Here is a 16956-nt window from a genome sequence, read left to right as displayed (position 1 = left end):
TTCTTATGACGTTTATATCACAAGTAAACTGACAAGACAAGTATGGACACAAAAAAGTGCTTCGAACTTCCGTAATAAAGCAATATCTTGTAATACATACTTGATATATCTTGAGACAAAACATGATCTATTCAACTTAACAACGCAATTTTAGAGTTTTGCTAAATAAATTTCGCAGATGAAGGAGAGCAAGGTGCCGACATCGGACAACATCGAGATGTCACAACCCGGAGAGCAGGGCTCCCATAGCCCTCTGCGAAAAGACGACACACCTTTCATATACGTTTGCGCCACCATGTGGCATGAGACCGAGAACGAGATGACACAGATTATCAAGTCGCTGTTAAGGTAATCTGTAGGTGTTTACATAGTCGCTGTTTCGGTGATCTGTTTGAATATTTTCTCGCGACCTTTGGGATCATGTCGACTCTATTTCATCGATTAAGCTTAATTTGTCATCGGATTGAAACGTGTTTTGGAACAGAATTGACCTTTTTGCCGCGAGTGAAATATTTATATGTTAATGTGACTGGTTGGACTGCCTGGGTCGGTTTGAGGTGGAGCACTGAGCCAGAATGGCCTGTTCCCCCATCAAACTAAAAAACTAGGTATATAACCAATACATAATGCCATTGTGGCCTAAAAATCGGTCCATCACTGAGTCATCTCATCTAAAATGTAAATCGGTACTGGTAGTTTCTATTGAATTCAATATCCTTAAATATAGAAAACTACGTATTTCACCATACATAAAGCATTCGTGGCCTAAAATTTGCTCTATCACTGAGCCATCTGATTAAATGTTTCGGTTTAAAAATATGTAGGTCTGTACCAGAAGTTTCCATTTGAAACAAATTCTTAAATTTCGTTATTTCATTGGTCAGACATGCTTCACTGTTTTAAAAATAAGGATGAAGTAGAAAGTTAGCACACAATTGTTTAAAAATATGTGTACGTAAGAAATTGGTAAAACGATATTCCCTTTACCTTTTTAAATTACATCGCATTTGTATTTATCTTAGGTCTTGAAAAATAAATTCTTTCATTTCTATTAAGACTGGACAAAGATCAGTGCTCTAGGGTGCGCTTTCAAGAGGACTTCTCTGGTGCCAGCGATCCAGACTATTACGAATTTGAGGGTAGGGTTTTCTCATTATTGAATTGTTTAGTTATAAAAAGGTATTTAGTTCAAGTTTGTACTATGTCTTTAATATATTTGTTATAAAATGTTTCGATAATATTGTGGGTGTTTCTTCTAGGGACCGTAAGTACTCTCTTTAAAAAAAAGACGTTAGTATTTATTTATTGTTCGGATGTACTTCCTGTCCGGACGAAAATATTCCCGTGAAGTACGGTAAAATCCTCCAAGTCACTGTGCTTGAAGACAGTTTAAGTGAATGTTACACTTTATGAGCTGTTCACTTGCTTTCAGCCCACATATTCTTTGATGACGCGTTTAAAAAGTCACGCGCTAATGTTTACGTAAAACAACTGATGAAGACGATCGATGATGCAATCAGGTGAGATTTACGAAGATGTGTCAAATGTTAAACACATGTTTAATAACTCTGATGTTTAGCTGCTTGTATCGCTCGAGTGCAAAAGTAAACCTGAAACCACCCAAAATACTTCTTGATTCATAAGACACTCATTGTTACTACAGCAACGCCCACCAATATAAGCAACTATTTTAAATCGCCGTCATCTTCTACTACACCATAATAATAGCAATTAAAAAGATATACACACGTGTTTTAGTTCCTTCCACACTGATTATATAAAGATCCGGCCTCCAAAAAAGATCGTTACGCCTTATGGGGGTCGGTTGGTGTGGCGACTGCCCGGGCGTAACAAGCTGATCGCGCATTTGAAGGACAGCGAAACAATACGTCACCGGAAAAGATGGAGTCAGGTAGGTAACACTGAAGTCATTCTTTGTTAAAAACAAGCACGAACAGCACAGGAGTCAAATGAACTGAAGGAATCTAATATGTTAAACTGCAGTATTTTTTTCCCTGCACCTCTTGGAAAAACAGAAGATGAATCAACGGAAGAGATTAAGCCAGATTGCACCGCCGTTACTCTGTGTGCATCCGAACAAAAACTGTAAGAACTGTTCATGGTAAGAACTGAATCATGAATGTTGTACTGCAGAAATTCTTTTGCGCATCAAATTGAAGACTGGCACAAGATCGGTAACCGAAAGACGTGGGTTCAGGTAAGTTGCATGACAGTAATTCGACTCAATGACAAACACACGATTCGTTGACAGAAAATGTGGGACCATGGATTCTTAGCTGCAGAAATAGTTTGAAATAGGTAGGTACATCATCGACGGATACACAACGTAAATGCATTTCGTTTCTACCAATGCCGGAACGTAATCAGAAAACAGGGATATTCTTCTCTAAGTTCTAATACGTCAACCATTTTTATATAGACGTATTTCTTAGCAAGTTCGTATGTCTCCTTTTTATCTTCCCGTCTTCGACATATGCACACATCTTATATTTTCCTGTTCCATACTTTAGGTGATGTACATGTTCTACTTCGACATTTCAGTGATGTACATATACTTCGTCCATACTTTCATACGTCCTCCTCTTACCAGAAAAGAAATTAGATCACGCAATTGGAAATCTGTATCAAGAGACATCTTACAAGCAGATTTTCAAGAATCAAACACAATCGTTGAAAGCTCATCTGATGTTAATGACCTTGAGTGTGAATTCACCAAACAAATTACAGAAATTGTTCAGAAGCATGCACCTCTGAAAGAAAGAACCGTTATATGAAGACAAAGTGTACCGTGGAGTTCTGTGTATCTTAAACAGCTTAAGCAGTATAAACGATCAATAGGAATAATCTTTATGCGTAACAAATCTGGGTTCGTATTCCAGAAGCATCTTAAGTTAAATTTTATTTTTATCCTTAAATTGGGAATTTTTCTTAAGTGATTCGTTTCATACTGCAATAGTTATGCATCAAATATTACATCAAAATAACATCATTATGTAAATGTTATTTTAGGAATACAAAAAAAACATGCAAAATTTGTACAGTAAAAGCATACAACACATTGTAATTTTGAACTTAAGTAAAAATATTTGAGAAATGATTTATTATGTTTCTGGAATACGACCCCTGACCTTTCTAGAAAAGTCTAAAAAGGCTTATATAATGCAGAACTTTTCATAGTCAATGATATATACTACAAAGGCAAAATTTGGGACGCAGAAAGGAATACAAGAACGTTATAAGCTAATATAAAACATCAGCTTTTATGGGTTGATCGAAGGAAAAACCCACTCCAATACATACAAGTGCAGTATCTTTAGCTTATTACTTCATGCGATACTTTTCAGATAATATAATGAAAATAAGAAATGCACTGGACAATTTGCCAATTGAAACGACATGCAACAGTAATTTGTTTTGCTTAAGTCCACCTGTGATCAGAAATCCACTTACTGGTTTTAAACCACTTTCCCAAAGAGATATTCTTAAACTTCTAGATGCATCCAAACCTACAACATGTGAACTTGATGCAATTCCAACTGTGAGACTGAAAGTACATCTTTCAGAATAGACACTTAAAAAGAAATAGTGAAATAGTAAATATATCGTTGCTATCTCGTTTATTTCACTGACACACAGAAAAGCGCTGTGATAAAACAATTGTTGAAGAAGAAAGGTCTCCCTTTGGAATTACCGAACTATCGTCCGGTTTAAAATTATGCATTTCTTTAAAAAATTCTAGAAAAGCTGCATTAAACCAAATAAAAGATCATATTGAGGCTTATAATATCTTTCCACCGTACCAAAGTGCCCAAAGAAGAGATCACTGAGTCGAAACGGCAAAGCTTAAAATGTATAATGAACTTCTAGAAAATATTGATGAAGGTATAGTCACCATCGTGGTCATGCTTGACTTGAGTGCAGCGTTGGACATCATTGATATCCCAATACTTATTCGACGAGTTCGGTATTCATGGCATTCCCTTAAAATGGATAAACTCCTATCTCACCAACAGAACAATGAAAGTGTTAGTCCAACAGTCAACATCTGAAACTGAGCAATTACTGTTCGGTGTTCTTCAGGGTTCTTGTACCGGGCCAGTTATATTTACTTTGTATATATCGGCTCTCAACAGAGTGGTTCGAAAATACCCGGCTGATCTTTATGGATATGCGGATTACAATAAGCTAGCATTCAAAATTCAAACAGGTATTTCCGAAAATGAGTCAACTGTTTTTCAGCAACTTAATAGTTGCCTGGACGACGTCATTAAGTGGATGTCAACCTTCGAACTAAAAATGAATCAGTCAAAAACTGAAATGTTTTTATATTGAATCAGGCAACAGTTGGCGAAATTGAGTACTTCAAGCGTGGTTGTCGGTGGTTTCGAAGTAAAATGTGTCAATCATGTCAGAGATCTTGGTGTAATCATGACCAACACACTCAACTTTGACAAACACATCGAGAAGAAGTGTCAGATCGCACATGCACAACTACGAAATATCAAAGCTATACAAAAACATCTTAAAACAGAGCATACGGCATCGTTAGTACATGGATTAGTTCATTCGCATATTGACTTTTGCAATGGTCTTTTACGGAAGTAACGAAGCTACAGCGAGTTCAACATCATGCCGCAAGAGTAGTCTCGTACGCTTCTTTTGAAGAACCTATCACTGAGCTCCTAAAAAAGTTACACGGGCTCCCAGTAGAGGCCAGATTGATGTTTAATCTTTAAGTTATTGTATTTCGGGTAATCAATGGTACAGCTCCAGTTTACATACACGAATTGTTTGTACCTGCTCGAGGACAACATAAATTAAGGTCACAAAATGACACACAATTTTACATCCCGAGACGACGAACAAAATTAGCTGACAGATCACTTGCAGTTGTCGGTCCCAAATGGTGGAACAATCTACCTGAGTATCTTAAGGCTTGTCAATCTGAAGCCAGTTTTATATCAAGGCTGGAAACACATCTCTTTGGACAATTTGACAATGAGTGTACTTGTAGGATTAATATGAAGTCTGCAATTTTACTAACTAAAATAGTAAATTCTGATTGTTTTAACGTTCTTGAACATGAATGTATATTGTTAACAAGTTTTGGTCTAATGCCGAATATGTAATTGTGAAACGCAATAGAATATGTAAATAATTTTTGCGCTATATAAATGCTATGTATTTTTATTCAGATGGTGTACATATACTTCTTCCATACTTCAGGAGATGTACATGTGCTACTTTCATACTTCAGGTGATGTACATGTACTACTTCCTGGCCTATAAACGGCTCTCGATTGGTGAGGGGAAGGAGCGCATGGCCGACAACACGTTTATCCTCGCACTCGACGGCGACGTCGACTTTCAGCCGTCAGCGCTGCAGCTGCTCTTAGACCGAATGCGGCGGAACACGAACGTCGGCGCCGCGTGTGGCAGAATACACCCGATCGGTTCCGGTGAGTATCCTTGTAAATGCAAATTGCCCGTAAGATTTTGTTTGTTTTTGTGTAGCATGTAAAGCTTGTTAGCATTCCTTACGGTGATTAACTTCCGGTTAGTGTTTGCGTCGTGTCTGCTGATTGTTTGCATAGCGTCCGGCTATTGTTCGCGTCACTTTCGATGATAAATTATTTACTTTCCGGTGATTGGTAGTGGAGTCCGCTGATTGTTCGCGTAACTAACGAGTATTCGCGGAAGTTCCGGCACGGGTTTGTATAAATTTATGTCATGTTCAACTTAATTACCGCTTAATGTCTGCACACATTCCGGTTTGTATTCATGTTATGACGTTAATTGTTTACGTATGTCCCGGTGAAGTTATGAGTAACGTTCGAATAATGTATATGTAATTTCAGGTAAGTGATTCTATTTTTAATGAAGTATTTGTTGATGTTTTTTTTTGTTTTAATAAAAAAAAACATAATAACACGCATTCAGTAAAAACAATCTAAAAAATCAAAATCGCACACCAAACAGTAGAAATACATATAATTATATACGGTTCGACAAAAAGATCACGGCATAAAAATGCATGGTCAAACTACGGTTTTAACGATTTATGCCAAACAACTGTTCCAACTTTCACCAACGTTTTCTATTTGATCTTTATTGAAAGCAATAACCTATTCTGAAAATATGTATTTAAATTATTAATATTGGATGTGTTGTTTTGATACTTATTTGTAAAAATTTGGCAACAATATGATACAATTAAACATCTGTGACATTTATGAATTGCCAACTTAAACGTCTCCGTAGCGTATTTGTTCATAATCAAAATTCGAAACTCACAGCAAATTCGAAGTTTGTTTAGTATGCACTTCTACATCGCTCCAAAACTGTTGATTTATAGGCCATTCCCAAAACAAATGCACATTCGAATCTAATGAGATGCTACAAAAATCACATATATTGAAATGTGTTAACTTAAACCACGCAGCCGTGAGTATATATATTGTTTTGAAAAATTTGCATCAAATATTTATTTTGGAAAGTAGTTAGCTTGGCTTCATGTGTCAATCTTAACGGTTGAATAATTAATTGAGACACTTTGTAAAAAATAATTCTCTTTTTGTAATGGATTTGATTCGTCAGAACGAGTTTTTGTTTGGTACAATAATTTGAAGATTTAGTTGACCCTGTTATTGATGATAGTTCATATAAGTCAAAATGATAAAAGCATGAAACGTTGCAGAAATGGAGTTAAGGTTATAACAATTCATTTTGGATATGGACCCATCTTGAAAAATCAAAATGGCGGACCTTGGCAGCCATTTTAAAATGGCGGCCATAATTTGTTCATAAAAAATCTTCAAAAAATCATCAAAATTATATTATTTCATCTATTTCAATTAAATCTGGTATACAAATCTCTTATAATATCCCCCAATGAATAAACTTCTTCAATTGGCAAAAATGCGACGGCCATCTAAAAAAGCGGCCATTTTGAAAATTACTTTTTTCGAAATTGCCAAAAAAATGCATTTTTAAAATAATTTTTTATTAATAGTAGGTTATCTTTTTTTCATTAAATTACAAACGCTATCTATGTCAATTACTTTTCAATTGAATACATGCACATATCTATTATGGATGCCAGACTAAAATGTTCTGCAGTAATTCACACGACGCGCTTAGCAATTGTTTTCGCAACCTCTTTGAGTCTTTAAAGAAGATGTTGGCGAGGTTTTGAAGCGAGCAACATCTTAAAATTACGATGATGAAGGTATAATCTTAGCAAAAGTTGCAATGATAGTGAGAAGAGATATGCTAAATACTAAGTACCGATAAACAGGAACATTCAATTAACGCTGCCAACAAGAATCAGTTGCACAAACTTTACTTTCATTAGTAAGAATGATCTTAGGAGGACTCAGCATTGAGACTCATGCTAGTAATGTTGTCGAATCGCAATCAATATTAACCATTTCTAAGCTATTACAGTTCAACTGCGCAATATGTCGTCTAAAAGATTCAGATGCAATTTACCATTCTTCAGATAGAGAGCCTCCATTGCCAATATACTTATGAATGGTTATCCACGCAGAAACAAGAAAAAAGGATCTTGTTGATAAACAGTTTAGGTCTCAGCATATCAAATGATATATATGAATATATCGACAGCTGTGGGAAATTCTATTTGTGACATATTTCAAAATGATGATTGTGTGTTTCCAGCAAAACTTCGTGGCAATATTTTTACAACCGGAGCAGTTAATAATATTGACCACAATCCAAGCTCAACAAGAGTTAAAGGATCATTGCATGGAATAGCGATTTCTCTATTTCAACACCCAGAAGTTGATAACCTAGGTACTGACAGTGAAGGAATCTTTATCAATGAAAACCTGAAAAGACACAATATAAAACCATTACCAGAAAGATACTCAATAGTACCACCTGTCATTCTCCCGAAGGAGCCAGCGGCTGTACCACTTTTGGAAGGATCATTGATGATCCATTCAGACCATTTCATTGATGCACAAGACTAAGAGTAAAGATATATCTTATGAGTAGAGCTTATAATTTATATAAAAGCATGTAGTATAAAAATAACACTAGCGCATATAATTTCACATATTTGCTTAATAGCCGTTTCGCACAGATATACAAACAGGAGAAGAAGATGATGATAGAGACAAGGATACAATGACATGGTCTGCCTTTCATGCAAATTTATATCAGAGTCATTTGGTTAAGGCCATTCCTTTGGACATAAGTTCCGTATTACCCTTGTTTCAGGAAGAGGCAAAGTCTGCTGCAATGATTCGGCTCTCAATGACCATTATCAAAGAGTGTCAATTTTCTTAATCCATGACACATACCTGTTATGGCATGTGATCAGCCACTTTATGCCCTTTGCCAAAAACATTCAATGGATTTGGCCTGAGAGATATGGAGAGAATCTTATTGTAGTGATGTTTGGTGGTCTTCACATAGAGATTGTTGCTTTGAGAACGATTGGGGATTGGCTACAGGATAGTGGCTGGGTGAATGCGTTAAGTTAATCTAATATTGTATCTGCCGGTACAGAAGACTCATTCTTTAAGTCATCACATGTAACTAGAACCCGACATGCGCACCAGATAACTGCTTGCTTATTACATATTTTGATGCATAAAGAATATAATCAATTCTTAGACAGTGTCGATGATATAGGGGTCAATAGTCTCAGTTTTGAAAAATGGAAAGAAAGAAGAGAAATGTAAAGTCTACTGTTCAAATTCTGGTCACTTACATTGAAGTTTGAACTGATAATTCTTATCTTTGTCAGGTCTCTACCAGAAAGAAATGAGCTGTATAAACAATCTTTAACCATGTTATTTCTCTGGTTCTTCGCTTTGGACCATCCAAATAATGCTCGTTGGCTTTCTATTCATGTGAGAGATATGATAGCATTGGACAGCGTAGCGCCATGTATAGCGACAGAATACAAGAAGGGTCATTTTGTTGTACAAAAAACTCACCACGCATTTTCTGCAATAGCTATCGAACATGCTCATGAGCAAAACAACACATTAGTGAAGGGAGAAGGTGGAGTTATCGGGCTTACTTAGAATGCATCTCAACTTCGATGGATGGTATGTGGTCCAGAAATGGCTCGTGTGGTCAATGAGTTTGAGATTTCACAAGAACGTATCAAGCAAGAACAAACTAAAGGGCCGGACATAAAACACCATGAGCAAGAAGAAAGTAAACATAATTAATTTGTTAAACAAGTCCAAGCGATGACAAATACTCTTGAGGAAATGGGTAATTCATTCTTGGGAGAAAGTGAGGATCTTTTAGTCCTAGGCACGCGTGACATTGCTGATCCAACGGTTGCAAATACAATACGAAATATTGAACAGATTGGGTAGAATCAATACCAGGAATATATACGGGACAGATTGGACAATCGAACTAAACCTCTTTTTGATCCCATTACACAAAACAAATTACGGCTATTCAGTCGTGAGGAATCCCAAGTTGTCGCAAAGGATAAACCGCCGAAACAAAATTGTTCGTTATTTTCTCAGTTGTATGTCTCTTGTCAGGTTCGTGACGGTAATCTTGACGAATTCTTCCGTCATGAGAACCAAGTGTATTCACCTTCTCTTTCACAATTAAGTTGAGACTCGGTTCAAAGTCAAATTTGTTAGTGCCTCTAGTAAAGATCATCATATAACAAACTGAATGTCCCGAGATAAAAGCTTTGATCTTAGACGGAGCTGTAATTGTCAATATGCTGAAACCAAGATTCTGCAAGACGTTCGATGATTATGCCAAAAACGTTTTTCTACCTTATATTGACAACCAATTGAAGACGTGTAGCCAAGTTGATGTTGTATGGGATGAATAGCGCGTAGACAGTTTGAAAGCTTCAACTCGTGGCAAGCGTGGAAAAGGAATAAGAAGACGTGTTCAGGCAGATTCATTTCAGGAAACTGGAGATCCTTTCTTCGCATTGATGACAATAAGACGGAGTTATTTACCTATCTAGCAGAACAGGTATCTACATTGCAAGCAACCGATGACAAGATAGTGGTCTCGACACTCAAAATGGAAGTTGTATGCAATTGCCCAAGCAAGGATACAAGTCAATATCACCGTGTAACCATGAAGAGGCAGACACGCGCATTATGTTACACGTTAAAGATGCAGTACAAACTGGTATGCGTCAAATAATGATCAGAACCGTAGATACTGATGTTGTTATCATTGCAATATCCAGTGTGCATAAATTGAACATACTTACCTTGCGGATAGCATTTGGAGTCGGTAAAAATCTAAGATACAAACCAGTTCATGAAATCGCTGCCATTTGGGACCTTCCAAGTCCATTGCACTTCTTTTCTTCCATGCCCTTAGCGGCTGTGACCAAGTGTCATCCTTTTCTAATCTTGGAAAGAAGACTGCATGGGAAACATGGTCTGTCTTTGATGAAGTAACTAAAGATTTCGAAACCTTGAGCGATAAGCCAGATATCGATAGAATCAATGAATGTTCTTCAAACATTAAACGTTTTGTTGTGTTGTTGTATGACAGGAGCAGTGGGTGCATAACCGTAGATGAGGCAAGAAAAGATTTGTTTACTCGAAAAGGGCGTGCAATCGATATTATCCCACCAAGCTCTGTCGTATTACACATCATGATAGAGGCTTACCAGGCAGGATTTTGGTGGGGAAAGTCACTTAACAAACAACAAGAGCCCCAACCACCTAGCTCCTGGGGTTGGAAGCGCGACAAAGATGGAAAGTGGGAACCTTTCTGGACAACCTTACAGCAAGCTTCCGAGACTTGTGCTGAACTCATCAGATGTGGATGCAAAAGTGAAAATGGCTGACGAGGACGTTGCAAATGTGTTAAATCAGCTTTGAGCAGCACAGCTTTATGTAAATGTGAAGGGCAATGTGATATGGAATCAATACATTAACTTGTACTATGGGTTTGACAATAAATGTTTATTTGATCATGCACATGTGATCTCTGTTGTCCACGGATAGTGACCTAGTAATTAACCGAATTTGTTTAAAAAACTATTCAAATTATACCAATCACTTGCTTTTGTTATTATGTTTGCAGTGTATGTTTCAAATGAATCGTAAAAATGTTCAAGACAGTTTAATATAATATTTTCATTGATTTTGACAAATTTGGCTAGAATTTCATATTTCAAGATGGCCGCATTTTAATCTTATCATATTTATTTTTAATTTGGTTGTTTGATAACATTAATAAGGTCATTTGCATGGTAAATACAAGATTTTAGGTCAGTTGATACACTAATAAAATGTTGATGAATTTGTATATGTAGTTTTTGAAAATTTGACGGCCGCCATTTAAAAATGGCCGCCATACTTCTTTATGCATTTTTTTAGAGTGGGTCCATATCTAAAATTGTTCAGTATGCTCTTAGCTAGTATTCTGCACATTTTCATGCTTTTATCACAACTTGAATAATTCTTGTGATAATCTGCACAAATCGACTGGACTATATTTAGGCGGTTGATAAAGTCTGAGTTCAGCTTTACAATCTACTGACACACTTTTATGAAGACTGTAGTATTTCATAAAATAACTGGAATTTAACACGTACACATTTTGTTATTTTCCAATACTAGAAAATTGTTTCCTTTATAGTCGTATATTTATTTTCCATGTGTGACTTTTGTAATTTGCTAACCTTTGTTGCACAAAAGCCCTGAACATTGTGTTATAAATGATTCATTCAAATTTACTTCTGCTGCAATATTTGTGAAAAAAGAAGATAGAAAGGTACTGTAAAATTAAGTCATTTCGAATTCAGATTGATGTATAAATCGTTTAATCTAAGCAGCTTTGAAACCACCGACAAAGCTGTTTATATCAATCATTTTTTAACCCCCATTTTTATATTTTTGTATTATTAAGCAACGTTTAATCTTGAAGAATCTTTCTGCAATATGTGCGGTTTAGAAGTCAGTAACTCGAAAACTAGAATAACGGTTTTCAGAGAACGTAGTGCACTACGTTAGGGCGAGCGATGGTTCTATTAAAATGAACCAATACAAATTATTGATTGAATTTATTATCTAGATTGTGTTTTTAAATTAACTGGGAATTCTGCTACAAATAATAGTTCATAATTGGTAAATCTTTAAAAGCTTTAAATAGTTTGCTATACAATTCAAAAAATTACCTTTCAGTCTACAGACGTGCTTTGAATCGGTGCTTTTGTAGATTCTACACTCAATTATGCCATCGAAGTTTGGGGTTTTACCAAGTCAAAAGATATTGAACGTGTGCTTTTAAATATTATATGTAAGGAAATCAACTTCATCAGTAGGAGTTTACGGCGACTTGGGGCCATACCCTTTGTTTATTTCCAGATACACAATTATCATCTCGTATTGGTGTTAGATTTTGCAGAGCGATACTATAATTATTTCAACTTTGTATCATAGAGCTTTAGAAGACTATAAACTAGGTAACTCTAACTGGGTGTCCTGTGTTAAGAAACTTTTAGATGTTGTTCGGTTTTCAGAGGGTTTTTTAAATGTAGAAATTATATGTAGTTCTTTTCCTTTCATATTTAAGGAGCAACTTTATTCAAGAATGGCAAGGTTTGTTAATGCGTAGTTCAGTTTTAACAGATAACGCTCATTATAAAACTAACTTTGCCTATGAAAACTATCTTGATATATTTCCTGTTAACCTGAGGATATTTGTTACACGCTTTAGGATTTGTGCACACTCATTAAGAATTCATACGGGCCGTTATGGCTCGATTTATATACCAAGAAACGGAAGATATGTTACACTACTATACGGAGGAGATTTCTCGATAGAAGATTTTACGTTAGACCTTCTGTATATAAATTCAATTCTTAAATTGGATCTGTTAACGCATATGTTCTTAACATTTTTGCAAACTATATAAAATATGCACTAGATATAAGACAATCTGTTACCGTCTAATACATGTACGTGACTCTCCAAGTGTATGTTACGTAGTCTGAACACTGTAGTTGAATCAATATTTGTATTTTATGTGTTAAGAACATAACCTAGACAATATGACCACTGATTTATTGTATTTAATCACATTACTTTCAAGATTATGCACTATGTACTGATCTCTAATAAAACGCTTGTCTATAAAGCATATGATAAACTTATATGGCGAAACGGGAGAACCTTGTCTCACTTCCTTATTGTTGTCGAAGAATTTAGACAAATACTTATAATACATGTATCAATATTTTGCATAACTATACAAAATGTTTCACCCACTGTATCAGAGATTGGGTGGACCCCATGCTATCTAAATATTGGTTTGTAAAATTATGGTTTAAGCTAGCAAAAGCTTTAAAAAACAAAGAAAAAGAGCAATCCTGTTCAGTTCACTTTGTGAATTTCATAATTCAAAACACTAATGTTTTCTCTAATATATCTCTCTTTAATGAATCCCGTTTGATCCGTGTTTATAAGTTTAAAAAAGGTTTTATTCTATTTGCTACATATTTACTTGCGATTTTATAGTCAAGAAGAAGACAAGTCGCAAATTGCTAATAGATGGAATCTCTTTATGGCAAACGTGAAATAAGACCTGGTGATTGAAGTTTGTTTCAATATCATGTTTCAAAGGAATACTTTACCGAACTGATTCATCATTGTTTTACGTAATGATAAAACAAGTTTATAAACTTTGTTGTTAGTCCATCTGATCCTTGGCTTTTGTTATTTTTTTATTTGATTCAATGCTTGTAAGCATATGTATTCGGATAAATCGGGGTATTTATCTATATCTTCTTTTGAAATATTTTCAAGATTTTGAAATAATATATCGCTTTTTTAGGTCCAAAAATACCTCTATTTTATAGAGTAAAGCGAAATATTGTTTTACGTGTTTAAAAATCTTTGAATGATCATTTTTTATTTCATCATTTATGTTAAGCTTTTTTAGTACGTTTTGTTTTGATCGTTTTTGTTCTGAATTAGAGGTAGTTTCTATTTTTTCTCGGCGGCTCTGTCAATCCACTCTGCTTTTGACCGTATTAAAATGACTTTGACTTTTTCCTCATTTATATAATTGATAGAGGAATTTTCTGTTGTTTCACCTCTTTATATCGATATGTTTGTGGTATTGTTGCGCTATTAGATTTATTTTTTAAATTGTCTTAAATAGTGCTTCTGATTCTGTTTTTATAAGTTTTAATACTTAATGTTAAGTATATTATGCACGCATCACTGATCCTAATATTTATTAATTTTAATAAAATACTATGAGTCGTTTCTTTTTTACATTTAACGACCTCTTTAATTGAATGTTTGGCTTAAGTTTCATAATCTTGATCAACAAGAAGTGAACGATTCAGTTTGAAGTTACCTGGACCCCTTATTTAAGTATAAAAAATAAAGCCGAGTAAGATGAGTTGGTAATCCGAGTAATTTGAAGCCACGATTTATAGTATATGTTTTTGCATTGCTAATAAGTAAAGCTGTACAAAATAAAATAATCGAGATTTCAAAATATTTGAGGGTATGAATTATAATTCCATGCACATTCTGTTGCATGTGGGCAATTTATGTAAGAATCCAATTTATCGTTTATTCATTAATGTTATCAAAACAATTTTATTGGTTTCATTTCTACCATTTAACTTGTCTTTGTACAATTTTAAACGATATTGAAGTCACCACAACCTATCGGCGAGAACTCTTCTAGGTAAGCAATAGTATTTCAAGTTTATTAAAAAAAAATATTATTTATGTCGTAATAATTTGGTGCATAAATAATTATAATAGCAAGTGTGTTATTGTCGACTAATAGTTTTACAGCCAGAAGTCTTCCCACCATAATGTCATAATTGGTAGTATGTATTGCACTTCTTCTGTTAATCAAAATTCCCTCTCATAAACCGTTGGTGCTTTGGCCACTTAAAACATTCCCCCTGCTCAATATTTGACCCTGATCGAATTTGTCTAGTTTGTCATCATAATGAATTTCTAAAAGCAGTGCTATGTCAACCGACTTCTGTTTCTTTCTTTAATAAAATTAATGAACAATGTGGAGGTCAGTTTTCATTTTGTGCAATAAAATTTAATAATAAAGTGTTGCATTCTGTATGTAGAAAAAGTGGAGTTTCAGTGGTAGTTGATATGTAATCACACAAAGCACAAAAAAGTTCATATTATCCATAGTATTTCCATATTGTTTAATACAAATGCGTGCATTTATTAGTTGAACATGTTGAAAAATATACATTAAACTTTGCTACGATTGCTTAATACAGAGCTCTCAAACAAAAATGTTCATCACTGTAAAATAATTGTGTATAGTGTTTCTGTACTGCTAGATATTTATGTAAAGTATGTTATGTTGCATTTCAGTAATATTGAAAACATCAGGTAAATTGCTTTAATAGACAATATATTAGTGGAAAAAATATATACAGGAGGACATATACATATACCCACACACACATACAAATTAACACAAATATACACATAAAAACAAAGGCATTAACAAATATTTCCAGAAATATATTATAAAGAATACATCACAAAATATTTTAATTTATTTTAAAAAATAACAAGAACATCTTCCTTAAATAGTATATTAATTTATGTTAAAGTTTTTTATAATAATAAATATTAAAAAGATAATGACATTATTTAATATAGTTATATATATGCAAGTGTTCTATTTCACATTTAATGCCACAACTTTCCATTAATTTGTTTGGCATATTTACGGCGAACTATTTTAGTATAACTATCATTTACTGCCACCAAGCCATACTGATAATGACGTCCCGGTTAAAGTATAAAATTGTTTTACTATTAATTATTCCTCGAAACAATTAAAAAATCAGAAACTGATTAAAAAGATGCACCGAATATTGGAAGATTGAATGTTTACAGAATCCGAAATGAACAAGATCTCCCCGATTCGCGATTCTGATTTTCCAAGCGGCATGCTCTATATACTGTGGATCACCGCCTGTCACCACTGAAATGTATGTAATTAATTTTCAGGGCATCGAATTTTATTATTTAGGAATGCCTGATATATTTTGAATCTTCACGGCTTTGGGTATATCTCCGTCGTTTTAGCAAAGGTGATGTATAGACAATGCTGCGAGGGTAATGGTTAAACCGACAAGTATTTTAGCTGGTTATCTTGGTTCCAACGTTATTTAAAAATCCTTAAATGTGTAATCATTGTCTGGCTCTGCCAATAGGCTGCCTTTGAAACCCAATGGCACCGAGGGTCTTAGATTTTGAGCTGTCGATGTACACTTCAAGTACTCGGGTTTTAACAAGTTAATAGGTAAATTGGTAAATGGGTTAATTAACTTCTCACTTAGCCACGTTATGTTAATACACATCGCTTAACCACTAACCGATCAATCCCCTTATCTTGATTACAATAGTTAAAAAATGCTGGTAAAATGTGTATATTCCGTCGGAAACTGTTTCCTTGCTAAGTTCTTTGTAACATCAAATCATAATTCAGTGTCAAACCGACACCGTCGTTGAACTACAACATGCATAGTCTGTACATTCATTACATATATCTATCGACGATTCATGTGTTCACAGAAATACTGTGTTTGTAGATAATGCAAATGATGCACACAGTATATTTAAACATGTAACTTTGTTATTTGAAAGTGATTATAAAAACAAATAAGCTGACTACATAAGAAAAATCACTAAACACCATCAGTCATGCTATTTAAAGGGATTTAAAAGATCCGTATAGCACTTCTTTTTCGTTTTATTATAGGTTGAAGTGTTCTATTTTCATTGTAAAAACAGTATATTTGTAATTTTAGTTCAATGTATGATACGTTTCTCAAAGTTGACAAAGTACTAGATATTTAAATCATATTTAACATATATATTATGCCCCCGGATCGATAGATCGGGGGTATATTGTTTTTGTCCTGTTTGTCTGTCATT

At 34.6% G+C, this 16956-nt stretch overlaps 1 protein-coding gene across 4 annotated transcripts in view; it reads left to right on the top strand.

Annotated features, from left to right (window-relative positions):
* LOC127847095 (chitin synthase chs-2-like) overlaps positions 1 to 16956 on the top strand; it is a 60549-nt gene that overhangs the window by 27504 nt on the left and 16089 nt on the right. For all 4 annotated transcript variants that reach the window (XM_052378701.1, XM_052378703.1, XM_052378700.1 and 1 more), the window contains 5 exons: positions 179 to 348; positions 1057 to 1139; positions 1433 to 1520; positions 1759 to 1912; positions 5279 to 5480. In XM_052378701.1, coding sequence (XP_052234661.1) covers positions 179 to 348; positions 1057 to 1139; positions 1433 to 1520; positions 1759 to 1912; positions 5279 to 5480 — 697 coding nt within the window. The remainder of the gene's footprint in view (positions 1 to 178; positions 349 to 1056; positions 1140 to 1432; positions 1521 to 1758; positions 1913 to 5278; positions 5481 to 16956) is intronic.

Source organism: Dreissena polymorpha, chromosome 10 (assembly GCF_020536995.1).
Source record: "Dreissena polymorpha isolate Duluth1 chromosome 10, UMN_Dpol_1.0, whole genome shotgun sequence".
NCBI lineage: Eukaryota > Metazoa > Mollusca > Bivalvia > Myida > Dreissenidae > Dreissena > Dreissena polymorpha.
Note: the sequence above shows the minus strand (reverse complement) of the source record. Positions and strands in the feature narration are given on the sequence as shown.